Source organism: Anopheles moucheti, chromosome 2, assembly GCF_943734755.1.
Source record: "Anopheles moucheti chromosome 2, idAnoMoucSN_F20_07, whole genome shotgun sequence".
NCBI lineage: Eukaryota > Metazoa > Arthropoda > Insecta > Diptera > Culicidae > Anopheles > Anopheles moucheti.
In genome coordinates, this window is record NC_069140.1 from 57,373,909 (window position 1) to 57,385,219 (window position 11,311).

Below are 11,311 nucleotides of genomic sequence, written 5' to 3' on the forward strand. Positions count from 1 at the left end.
GATAATATTGTTCGGTATAAATACGGGTGGGTTGGTGAAGTAGTTTATTAGCGACACCGGTCTTAATGTAGGAATGACTATCCTGGTACAGTTGAAGGCTTCTTCTAGTAATATACATTCAAAGGATAAATTCAAACGGTACGTATTTTTGCACAGGTTGTATAATTTGCGATGAACGTGCCCGTTCTATGCGCTTAACTATGAGTTCTATTAAGAAAATGCCACTCGATAGCAATAGCATCGCGAAGTAGAAAACAAACAATGGCTGCAAATGCTCCATATTGAACACAATGTAATCGGGAACCGAAGGATGCTCCCGGATGCGTCTAATTTTCATCAACTGCACCACCGTCTCAAGCTGATGCATGAACCGATCGTTCATACCGGCCTCGACACAGTGCAGTATAATCCCATTGAACGAACCAACAAATGGCGACGTTTTTGGAACGGCCATTGATTTGTAAAACTCATAGACCGGTCTTTGAATAGGCCATATGGCATCCGGCTTACCCGGTATCCACTTGTAATTTCCTGCCAAAACGAGCGGCACGTATTCGTCAGCGATAAGCAGTGCAGAATTGCGGTGGATTATGATCTGCTCAATGGAATCGCGCAAGGAGGATGTATTTTTCGTAGACAATCGATTCGAAAGTGCATTGTACACTGGGTTTTGAAAGTGTGGTCCCTCGTGGCGCACGATATGCTCGTGGTAGTGTGACACCTTCAGCTCGAGGTCCGTTTCAATCAACTCCTCTAAACTGTTGATGTTATTCACCTGCTGGTTGCTGGGGTGCAGGTAGCGGATAGTGACACCTTGCCAGATCGGATACGATACGATGTTGTAAACCAGTAGTCCGACGATAATCCAGCGCTTGCGGGCTGCACGGGGCAATTTCACTGACACGTTGTAGATTATACCCACGAGGTTGAGCACCTTGGTACCGAACGAATAGTTGCGCTTTTCTCTGGGTACGTCGAGTTTATACGCGGCGTACTCAAGCAAAAACATAATCATCGGTACACCGAAAGATAGTAGCACATTTGTTAGCATGTATGCCACGCTGAATGGATTAATAAACACTTGGGTTTTGTCGCGATTCTTGAAGAAGTTTCGGGGCGTTATGAAAACAAGTTGCTCCGTGGAGATGTAATGCAAGTATAGCAAATTCTTCGTATTGTAATTGTGAATGATGCGCGAGTTAGCTGCCAAATCGACCAGATTATTCTCGATTAATCCAAGCGTACCGACAGGTGTTCCGTTCGGATGGATATATCCGATCGAAAGCTCGAGCTCGTTTTTGTGTAAAATCATACTGAAGTTCATGAGTTTTTGCATAATGGAAAGAATTTCCTGATCGATATCAGTGAAACTAACCGTGCCCAAAATGCAGTCGTACGCCGAAGTCGAACCGTTGCTCACGTGCATCGCAATGTTCAAAGGATATCCGTGCAGATGATTTACGCGATCGTCAATGAAACGAGTCAAATCGCGATTGTATATCTCCAGTTCTGCCACATCCTCCTCCAGCAGGTTGCAGTACAAGTCGGATTTAATCGTTGGAATGTTTTGTAGATCCAACGAAAGGCCCTTCTGGAAGGGATTAAATACACAGCTTTCTATAGTCTCGTTGCCGTGGTTCAATACGATCATCTGCAGCAATCGATACTTGTACCAGGCGACATGAAAAAGTTCTGCTAGCTCTTGATCATCCAAATCATGTGTTATGAGCAGCACTTTTGCACGTGGATTATACTGCGAAAGGTACGGAATCAGCTCCGTTAGCAGTTCCTCAATGTGACCGGAACCCACGAAGCATTCGTTCGTACGGTACTCCAACTGCTGGGTGTTCTTTTCCATCGATTGGTGGACAAATAGATGAAAACTGACAAAACGCGTGAGTGTTCGTTATCATGAAAATAACACACTGGCTGGCAAAGGGACTGAACGAGAAGAGCGAACATTGCTTACCGATGTAGTGTGAAGGCATTCAAAGGTACCGGATTCTGTAGACAGTATGGCGACACGATCGGAATTTCAGCACTCGATTCTATCACGGTGACGGTGTGCTGGTTTGTGAGGTAGTTCTCGAGAATTTGCGTTTCCATCAATACCGACCTGGAGTGACAGTCACTGTGGCGTAATGCATCGAGCGATGCGTTTGTCCCAAAAACTCCAAAATACAGCAACCCTAACAGACGACCGAATTCCTTTTGCTTCATTATGAACATTCAAAATGATTGAAAGGGCGAATGGAATGGCTTTTATAATGGGGATTAAGTAAATAAATCTCGTTGTCAGTAATTAATCGTGTTGCACTACGTAGTCTTATCGTTCATTTCCCAGAAAAAGGATCAATGATTTAAAATATTCATGCGGAATCATTAATCATTTCTAGCCGTTAAATAATGTCCCGTAAAGTAAATGAGATTAGAATAACTCTGAATCTCTGTTATAGGTAACAAAGTGATGGTAATTAACTATCTTGGTGATAAATCTTATCTCTAGAGATGGATCAGATACGTCATTCCTAAACCTTTGTCGTATCATTTCATTCCTCACAAGGCAGACTGGTGGCATTTTTGCGATATACACATTAACATGAGATCTTCAACTTGAACCTGGAGTATCGATCCTTTGTTCTCCCCAAACAAATCTTCAACCTGCTGGTTTTGGATGCAATTCTGTTCTCGACAGAGGTTCCTCCGTTTTAAGACCAATCTTCGGCAAAGGGTTCCGGTTTGGTTGACTCGTGAAACTCGTTCCGAGAGAGCACCAACCAGGAATCGTAAATGTACGACCGTGAACATCGCAAACGGCCATCGTTATTGGGGCGTATGGCTTTGAACCGTCAGCAGGGGTGTTTGGGAAATCCAAACCCCACCAACTCGTTCGGAACAGGGTGACGTCACACAGAATAATAAAAAAAAAGTCGAATATCAGAGAGGAAGCCGATCCGGTTGAGCTGCTCCGTTCCGGGGTTGTAGCGATTCGATCAGACATTGGAGGCGGAGGTGGCAGGGTGAACAGCGAGTAGAAGAATGTCGTTCATCTTGAAATTCGATCTTCTTTCTTCCTCGAGCGTGTGTCACCCGGGACGAGCGAGAGAGATTGCAAGCGGTGGAATTGGTATGGTCGGTGCGCAATCATTCGGCGATGCCCGTTGAGCGATAATCCGCAGCGTTCTTGAAGGTTATGGGTTGTGAACGTTGTCCTCGGTTTCGCTCTTTAGCCGGTGTTAGTCGTAGCGTCGTTGTCGAGCTGCGTGCAACTTAGAACTGATGCGAGCGTTTAGGTACGGCAAGATGTTGGCGCTTCTTTGGAAGGCGTTTTTAGTGGTAGTGGTGCTTGGATGCGAGTCGGTAACTGCCGGTGATCGGCCATGCCAGACACGTTCGGCCAAACCGCAACAAGGACGGTGCGTTCCGGTGGCCAAATGTCCGGCAATCAAACAACACCTTCTCCGGCTGCAATTCCGTCCAGCGGATGTGTTCGAAGCATTTCTGAGCGAGCGTGCTTGCAGCTACGGCAAGGACGGTGTAAGTATGGTTTGGACAGCTATTTTTGTTTTGTTTTCTGAATGAAGCATTGTATTTATCGGTTTGCTATGCTCCCTAGACGTTGCATGTGTGCTGTACGGGGAAGATAGCCTCCGAGCGACGGGCTGAGCTGGTCGCGAATGACGCTCACCAGTGCCCCGATGAGTGTGCGGCCCTGGAGGACTGCCCAGCGGTTTACGGTCGGAGCATGGTACTGCAGAAGCGTTACGATCGTCGCCTACACAAACTGTTGCGCGAAAACTTCTGCCACGACAAGGCGGGACAGTTATTTGTGTGCTGTGATCCGGATCGTTACCCTAGCTCCACGACCGCCGGCACCCGGGTGCTGGCGAAGCGCGTCAGCTGGCAACCCTGCGTAACGCCGTTTGGAGATGATGGCAAATGTGTACCGCCGGCCCGCTGTGCCATGGTAGACAACCCGGATACGATTGCCTCCGAGCTGGAAGCATTCACGATTGGTTGCGACCCGGTGGCCAATCAGTCGCAACTATGCTGCACCGAATCGCTGCTCATCTTCGACCAGGCGGCTGGCAAGGAATGCGAAACAAAGGAGGGATTCGAGGGCATGTGTACGGAGTCGGAACGCTGCTTAGATTTCATTGAGTCCGATGAAAAGGATGTGTACGTTCGGCGAAACTGGTGCTACACGAACCTGCAGCAGGTGGACTATTTGTGCTGTGCACAGAACCGCATTAAGGAGGGTAAGTAATCTTTCACTTTCACGAAACAAAATCGTGAGACAAGCCCCAGTGTGACCTCTGGGTGACATTTTGGCTTATCAACGTGTGTACCAGCTGATGTACAGTGTGCTGCAGAAAGCAGCAGCGCGTACAATACAATCAAAATTGCTGTTTGTGTTCGCAGCGCCACAGATTGAGTTCGGCGTACGGGCAGGAGAGGAGCTATCCTCGTGCACAACGATCGTCAATCGGCCCGGGTATTGTGTTCCGCTAGCCCAATGTGCACCAGTTGCAAGGTTACTGCGTCAAATATCTGCGCGTGGTACATCGGCAACGCCGGACGAGGCACGCTTTTTAAGAGGATCAATTTGTACCACACCGGAAGGGGTAAGTAAAGACGAATATGATGCGCACTAAGGAAATAAGTGTTCTATTCGAAATTCTAATCTATATTTTTTAGGCTACTGGATATCACGTTTGCTGTGATGTAACTGCCGTTCAAACCACGACCACAGCTGCACCGGCCACTACGGCACCTACTACTGTCGCTCCAGCCGCTGCCAGTCTGCTCAACCATCCTAACGCACCGCTCTTTGATCGTTCCAACTGTGGTCTTCCGGGCACAAACAATAAGATCGCCTTTGGGCAGCAGGCCCGTCTGTTTCAGTATCCCTGGATGGCAATGATCGTGTACATGTCCAGCACGACCGGCACGGAAAGTTCGGAATGTGCCGGTACGATCATCAACGTTCGCTATATTCTAACAGCGGCTCACTGTATCGATGGCCAGATGGAGCGAATGTAAGTCGTAATCATAGTTAGAATCACTACCAAAAGACCGTGACTCACTCACTGTGTGGTTGTTGTGTCCTTTCAGGCGATATGTACGAATCGGAGAGTTTGATACGCGCACCGACCCGGACTGTGAAGAGGACACTTGTGCCGCACCGATGCAACGGTACGGGGTGGAAGATGCTGTCTTTCATCCGAATTTCACACGCATCGTACGTTCGGGGCATGACGTTGGTCTGCTGCGGTTAAACAGAACGATCGACTTTAGTTCCGGTGACGTCTCACCCGTATGCCTTCCGTTTACTAGCGGTCTGATGGGGTTCGATCCTACGTTGTACTGGATTACCGGCTGGGGTCTGACCGAGCGGCTGGAAGTTAGTCCCGTTCTGTTGCAGGCGCGCATTCCACCCGTGTCCTGCAGTCTAAGCAGCTATGCGATTTGTGCCGGATTTGGCAATGCCACCCTGCACTGTGAGGGTGATTCAGGTGGTCCGATGAAGGCGCAAGTACCGGAGTATAATTTCCGGTTTGTGCAGTACGGTGTGATTTCGGCAGGACCACGCTGTGGTACGCAAGGTGTCCCTGGGATAAGCTCGAGAGTTTCATTCTTTATGCAATGGATATTGGACAATATAAAGGCTTAAATTAAGTATGTAACGTTTTGTGGTTTTATGTCCCAAGGCCAGTAAATTATAAGCTTTTATTCCTAAATGATTCTTCAAAGTTTGACTGGACTGTCGGTCGAGAGGAGTTGTTTAAAAATAGGTTTAATTGCTTAATTGAGGTAAGTACTTAAATTAGGCACTGGGTCATGCATACCAGGAGAATTCCCACAATCCTTGACAAATTCCACAATCGATACTTAATTTCGAGTTGGCCACTAACTGGTAGATGTTAACGAATGTTCATTTCGAACAGTGGTACCATGCACTAGATGAGCAATTTGATTCAAGTATCTTCTTTTCTTATGACACCATCTCAATATGGCCGCCTCCTTTGTCCATGTGGATAACCTAAAAGAACTCTACGGGCTGGATAGTCCTGTGCCATTCTCATGACGTGACCAGTGAGTTAGTCATACAGCTCATTGAGCGCATCATTGCATCTCCACACATACGTGCCCAAAAATCCTTCTGAGCATCATCCTCTCGAACGCGGATAAGAGAGTTTTGTCTATTTTGCACAATGTTGCTTATGTCTCAGAGGCGTATGTGAGTACAGGAACTATAATGGTCCCCACTTCGTACATCGCGACAGGTGTTTTGAGTAGAGAAGTCACCTAAAACTGTGGAATAACCGGTTGGCAGCCAGTTCAACATCATTGTTGTTGTCGGCGCTGACCTTTAACCCAAGATAGAAAAAATCTGGATTACGTGGAAGGTGCGATCTGCTAGCAGGATCAGTACGTCAGCCTCGCGTAAGTTGTGATTTGTTAGTATGTGTTGTGTTTCGTGTTAATTAAATCATATTCCAGTAAAAACTGTATTTCCTCAAACATTTTTCTTTATACTTATAGTATAGATTTTGGGATAACGGTTGGGATATTCAATAAATTACCATTAAAAGATATGCCTTATCCCATCATCTTGGCTAGGGGATGGTTGAACCATAAGCATGACCATGACTATCCTTTTCGATCGTGCAGTTAAGTCTTACAATACCATCTTAAAATATAAGGTAATCGTTTGCACTAAACCATTGACATGATGCACCTCCACTGACCAAGGAACAGTTAACAATACGGAATTATTGAAGTTGTTCAATTTTTTGTACTGTTAACTAAAGTAACATTTAAAATGTTTCACCTGCTCCTTCAACTGCGACTGTGATTGCACTGAGTTCTATCTCTGTTTGCATTCGTCTGCATTTGCTGGGTATACCCAATTCCCTACCCGATGTTGTAGGTACCGCTGCCGGTATTCCAATATTGAGCTGTCTGTATGGCGTTGTATTATTTATACTTAATGTATTCTTTCATATAAATTTCTTACAGATAAGTTTAAAATTCTCTTTATAATGCATTCTCGCACTTGAGAACAAGAAAAAGGTTAAATTCTTAAACTAAGATAAATTATTTTCAACCTAGATTGTGCATTTTAAGCATGGCCAAACATAAACATAATGCTGCAACATCTTTGCATGAGTCATATAGCACGACCGAATTATTTAAGCATGCTCTCTACCACGACATGACATAACACGTGACTCACACTGGATGTCCACTTCCCGTCATACACTCCTATATTCCGTGAAAGTATTAACAAACACTGCTCATTTCTGCAGTAAGATACCACACGATGACGTTCGCAAGGGACTTTCCCGCATAGAGTTGCTGTTTTTTTTTTTTGAGTGAGTAAATTTCCAGCATTTCAACGCGTTTTTTTTTCTTTTTTTGCTGACGTTCGGGTATGTTGCGTACCATCTAAAATTAACGGTTCTAAAAACCAACGTTTCTACCGTTGTCTTCACGAGAGCACGCGAGTAAACTGTGTGGCGCATGCGTGTTTACGCGAAACAAGGTCACTGCAAATCTATCAGCTGTTCGCGGCTGTCTGTGAATGTGTGTGCTAGCGGCTCGATCCAATGCATTTGCTTTGCGCGGTAGTGTTGTTTCTTTAGAGATTGTTGCTTGATAACAGTGGTGTTTTATTGACAGTTTATTGATAGAGGAAATTTAATTAGAGTCGATTGATTGCGCTTGATTTGGATCTGTGCCGCAAAGTCAAAGGATACATAGGAAGATTGAAAGGGTACACCATGTTTCTAGATTCCTAAATTAAGCATTTATATTGGTGGAAACATGGATACCTGTTAAAATATTTATACAAGTGTTTATGATATAACTATTATTATAATTTATGAGGTGAGGGTAAAAGTAAAAGGGTCAGTTCCACCTGATAGAATCATTATAAAATCTCACTAGGGCCGTTCCCCCGTAACAAGGGCGGATGCTTCGGGTACTTGTTAATCTGTTGGTATTTAATCGATTGGGTTTTTATCGGGTATATCGCACAAAAACCAACGCTGCTAATATGTATGCAATCAGGACCGCCACAATAGAAGGCCCATGCCTTTGACTCTGTATGGGGTGAATGGTCTGCTATCTTTTTCATTGTGGTTGAATATCCGTTCTCTTTGTATCGTTTGTATCGCAGGATAATTAATACGAATCGTAATCTAATATATGGTTTGTGAAAGTTACCAATTACCCGTGTACAGTCATTTCCCGAGTCACGCGAATCGAAAAAAAATTGACAGTTTGTATAATTTTTTAGTTGGTAACCCTTTTTTATATTTGCAATATTAAAATTTTCCCAAAAAAACACAATACTGGTTAATATTACAAAACATAAATGTGGTAAAAATGTACTATAATTGTCCCAGTTGAACCCTTTCTGGAAAATGCATATTCGGTGTTAATTCTAAATTTATTCTTACAACCCAGCATAAAGGCAATAGATTGGAGTTTGCACAGAACCAACGGTACTGGACTGATAATCTGATGGACTGATGGACTCATATATCTGTTTAATGTAAAAAAAGTTCAATTTGGTTAGGTCCGAGTGCTACAACCTATATTTGCATGATTTGTAGAGCCAAGAAGCGATCCGTCCTAAAAGATTTATGAAGGAGGAACAGCAAGGGCATTTTCAAGCTATCTTAAGCATCTCATCTGTTGAATATATACGAGACTTATTTGGAACACTTGCTGTCACCTATTGGAAGGTGTTTTGATTCCGTATTTGGAGGATTACTGTAGGATTTGGCTACTTTCTAGCAGGATTAATGCCTTACTTCATGCATAACGCCAATCATAGGCACGGTGTGAGTCAAAAGATATCACCGTCAAATGAATGGCAAGCCTACAGTTTGGATTGTGACTGTATTAAGTATCTTTGGAGAACAATCGCCACAAAGTTTTGGGCAAAGGAACCTCCGTCAAGACCCTAAAGGACCCCAAAAGGGTGCATAGGGGAATGCTGAGAGCAAATTGGCTCACAGGCAGTCAAAAACCTTGTTATTTCAATGTTAAAACCGATCGTTGAAGTTGTTAAAACCAAAAAAAGATCTATCAAATACTAAAAAAATTAACTTCAAGTCAGTTAAACATTTAACAATAAACAATTTTATAGAATATGAGTTTCATAAGATAAACAAAATTATATAAAAGATTCATTTAATCAGACTCCATTTCAGAAACATATCCAAATGTGGGTACAGCTAAACGAATGCATCGCACTGTATATCACGCGAGTTTTGTTAACTTTTTTAGGAAAGTTGTTAGACATTGCCAATCACTTGCAAACCTTTTTTTGAGAGGTATTGTATCCATACTTGTACACATATTTTATTTCTTTGATGAACGTTGATCAACGTCTACTAAAAATGCATGTCCCTGAACATTTTGAAACCCTCTGTCATGCCCTTACAGGGTTTACCAGTCCTGAAAACAACTGTCCACTTGATTATAACAACCGTCTCTTTGATTAGTCACCACTGTCTACCACTTGTACACACGTCACACGGCGTAAGCTACTCTGTCCAAATGATTAACACAATTGTCAATTTCAATTGAACAACTGTCATTCTTGCTATTCAAGCTATATCTTTATGATGTACATGCACCTAGCATTTCTATATTACCTAAATTATTTTGTAGAGTTGAGTTAGGCAAAAAATAAAAAGAACGTCTTCATCTTTAGAAATAAAAAGGATAATTGGTATTTTAAGTACTAGAAAAAAGTGATTATCCTTTCGCAGTTCTCATCTTTACACAATAATTTAAGCAATCTAGAAAAGCAGGTATACATGTGCATGTACATCATAAAGGTATAGCTTGAATAGCAAGAATGACAGTTGTTCAATTGAAATTGACAATTGTGTTAATCATTTGGACAGAGTAGCTTACGCCGTGTGACGTGTGTACAAGTGGTAGACAGTGGTGACTAATCAAAGAGACGGTTGTTATAATCAAGTGGACAGTTGTTTTCAGGACTGTTAAACCCTGTATTAGACGAGGGATTTTCGGTTGTCGTCTATCTGTCAAACTGCGTCCGTGTGGGGGGTTTGACACATAAATGCCGTCCTCTCGTGTAATAACGCTAGCTTCTGCAAACATGATTTCGTCTGTCACTGGCGAATAATTTCATATTTAAATTTTTCGTTTTTCGTGGGTGGAATGAAGTTTTTAAATGTAATTTGTTATTCGTTTGTTATTCTTATTTTTAAGTTGGTATAATAACCCAAAAATGTATAGTACATTCAATTAAGATATATGCTTAGCATAGGCTGCGAAATTGCAGTTTGAAACCGCAAACACTGATAAGAACTCCCGCTGATCAAAAATCGCAACGTTGCACTCAGCCGCTCGTGTGGTGTGATGGCTGGTCTCATTACCGTGTCCTCCTTTATTATTAGCGGTGTCACTTTCTGCAACAGGAGCAAGTAGGAGTCCTCGTCCATTCTGGCAAAATTAAGCCAGTCGGTAGGCTCCAGTCGCAGCTCTGTCATCATGTTTGTGTGTGATAACATGTTCCGCTTCAAAAACATTCATTTGCACCATTTTTCGCGTTTCTTCGGCATCGGTTGGAAGGCAAATAATGCCGCTACAACCAGCAAAACGTCCTCTTCGATATCCATGCTATATGCGATAGAAAAGCTCACTCGAAGGAAAACAACGCGAATGTAAACAAACCGCCACTTTGACAGATAAACGACTGTCCGAAGCAAATCGGAACCGAGCGTGCTCAATTCCGATTTTCGGACCGTCGTTTATCTGTCAGACACGCGATCGGCAAAAATGACAGATAGACGACAACCGAAAATCCCTCGTCTAATAAGGGCATCAAAACCTGTTTTTTTCCTGCTATAAGTTGTCAATTGACATGGTATGAGACCACTATTGACATGGTAACAAACCACAATCAACAAAGGTTTCGGTGTGAGCAGTTTCACTAAAAGCAATACGAGTCAATCATATTCGGAAAAGTTAATGCAACAACGAACACAATCTAAGGAAGTGTCACGTGAGTATGTAGAATAAAATATAAGAAATCTTCTGGACTTTTCCTAATCCGCTGATTTACTTACGTCGAAACTATAGTAACGTAGTATACGGCACAAAGTTAGTTCTACTGCTTTGACTGGCTCAGTTCTTGAATATGCGATGGAAGGCGCGTAAATTGTTGAATTGAAATGATATTTCACGATCACTTCAATATGAACAAGCGGCAAAAATGAACTCCGAAGGCCCAAAACCTCTTTAACTTTACAGCGACAAC

General features: G+C 43.2%; 2 protein-coding genes across 2 annotated transcripts; one reads left to right on the forward strand and one right to left on the reverse strand.

The window, feature by feature from the left end:
• Positions 1 to 118: 118 nt before the first annotated feature.
• On the reverse strand, positions 119 to 2,106 carry LOC128310581 (uncharacterized). Its single transcript, XM_053047262.1, has 2 exons — positions 1,970 to 2,106; positions 119 to 1,883 (listed from the first exon to the last, which is right to left on the reverse strand). The coding sequence occupies exons 1-2, from the start codon at positions 2,104 to 2,106 to the stop codon at positions 119 to 121; spliced, it is 1,902 nt and encodes a 633-aa protein (XP_052903222.1).
• Positions 2,107 to 3,303: 1,197 nt separating this feature from the next.
• On the forward strand, positions 3,304 to 5,674 carry LOC128299820 (serine protease 7-like). The gene is made up of 5 exons (XM_053035932.1): positions 3,304 to 3,537; positions 3,617 to 4,259; positions 4,423 to 4,625; positions 4,699 to 5,039; positions 5,116 to 5,674. The coding sequence occupies exons 1-5, from the start codon at positions 3,304 to 3,306 to the stop codon at positions 5,672 to 5,674; spliced, it is 1,980 nt and encodes a 659-aa protein (XP_052891892.1).
• Positions 5,675 to 11,311: the final 5,637 nt, after the last annotated feature.

Coding starts and splice junctions, on each gene's coding strand:
- LOC128310581 (XM_053047262.1), bottom strand. CDS start 2,106: ATGGAAACGCAAATTCTCGAGAACTACCTCACAAACCAGCACACCGTC. Junction 1,884..1,969: donor AATGCCTTCACACTACATCG/GTAAGCAATGTT, acceptor GCGTTTTGTCAG/TTTTCATCTATTTGTCCACC.
- LOC128299820 (XM_053035932.1), top strand. CDS start 3,304: ATGTTGGCGCTTCTTTGGAAGGCGTTTTTAGTGGTAGTGGTGCTTGGA. Junction 4,626..4,698: donor TTTGTACCACACCGGAAGGG/GTAAGTAAAGAC, acceptor TATATTTTTTAG/GCTACTGGATATCACGTTTG. Junction 5,040..5,115: donor GATGGCCAGATGGAGCGAAT/GTAAGTCGTAAT, acceptor GTGTCCTTTCAG/GCGATATGTACGAATCGGAG.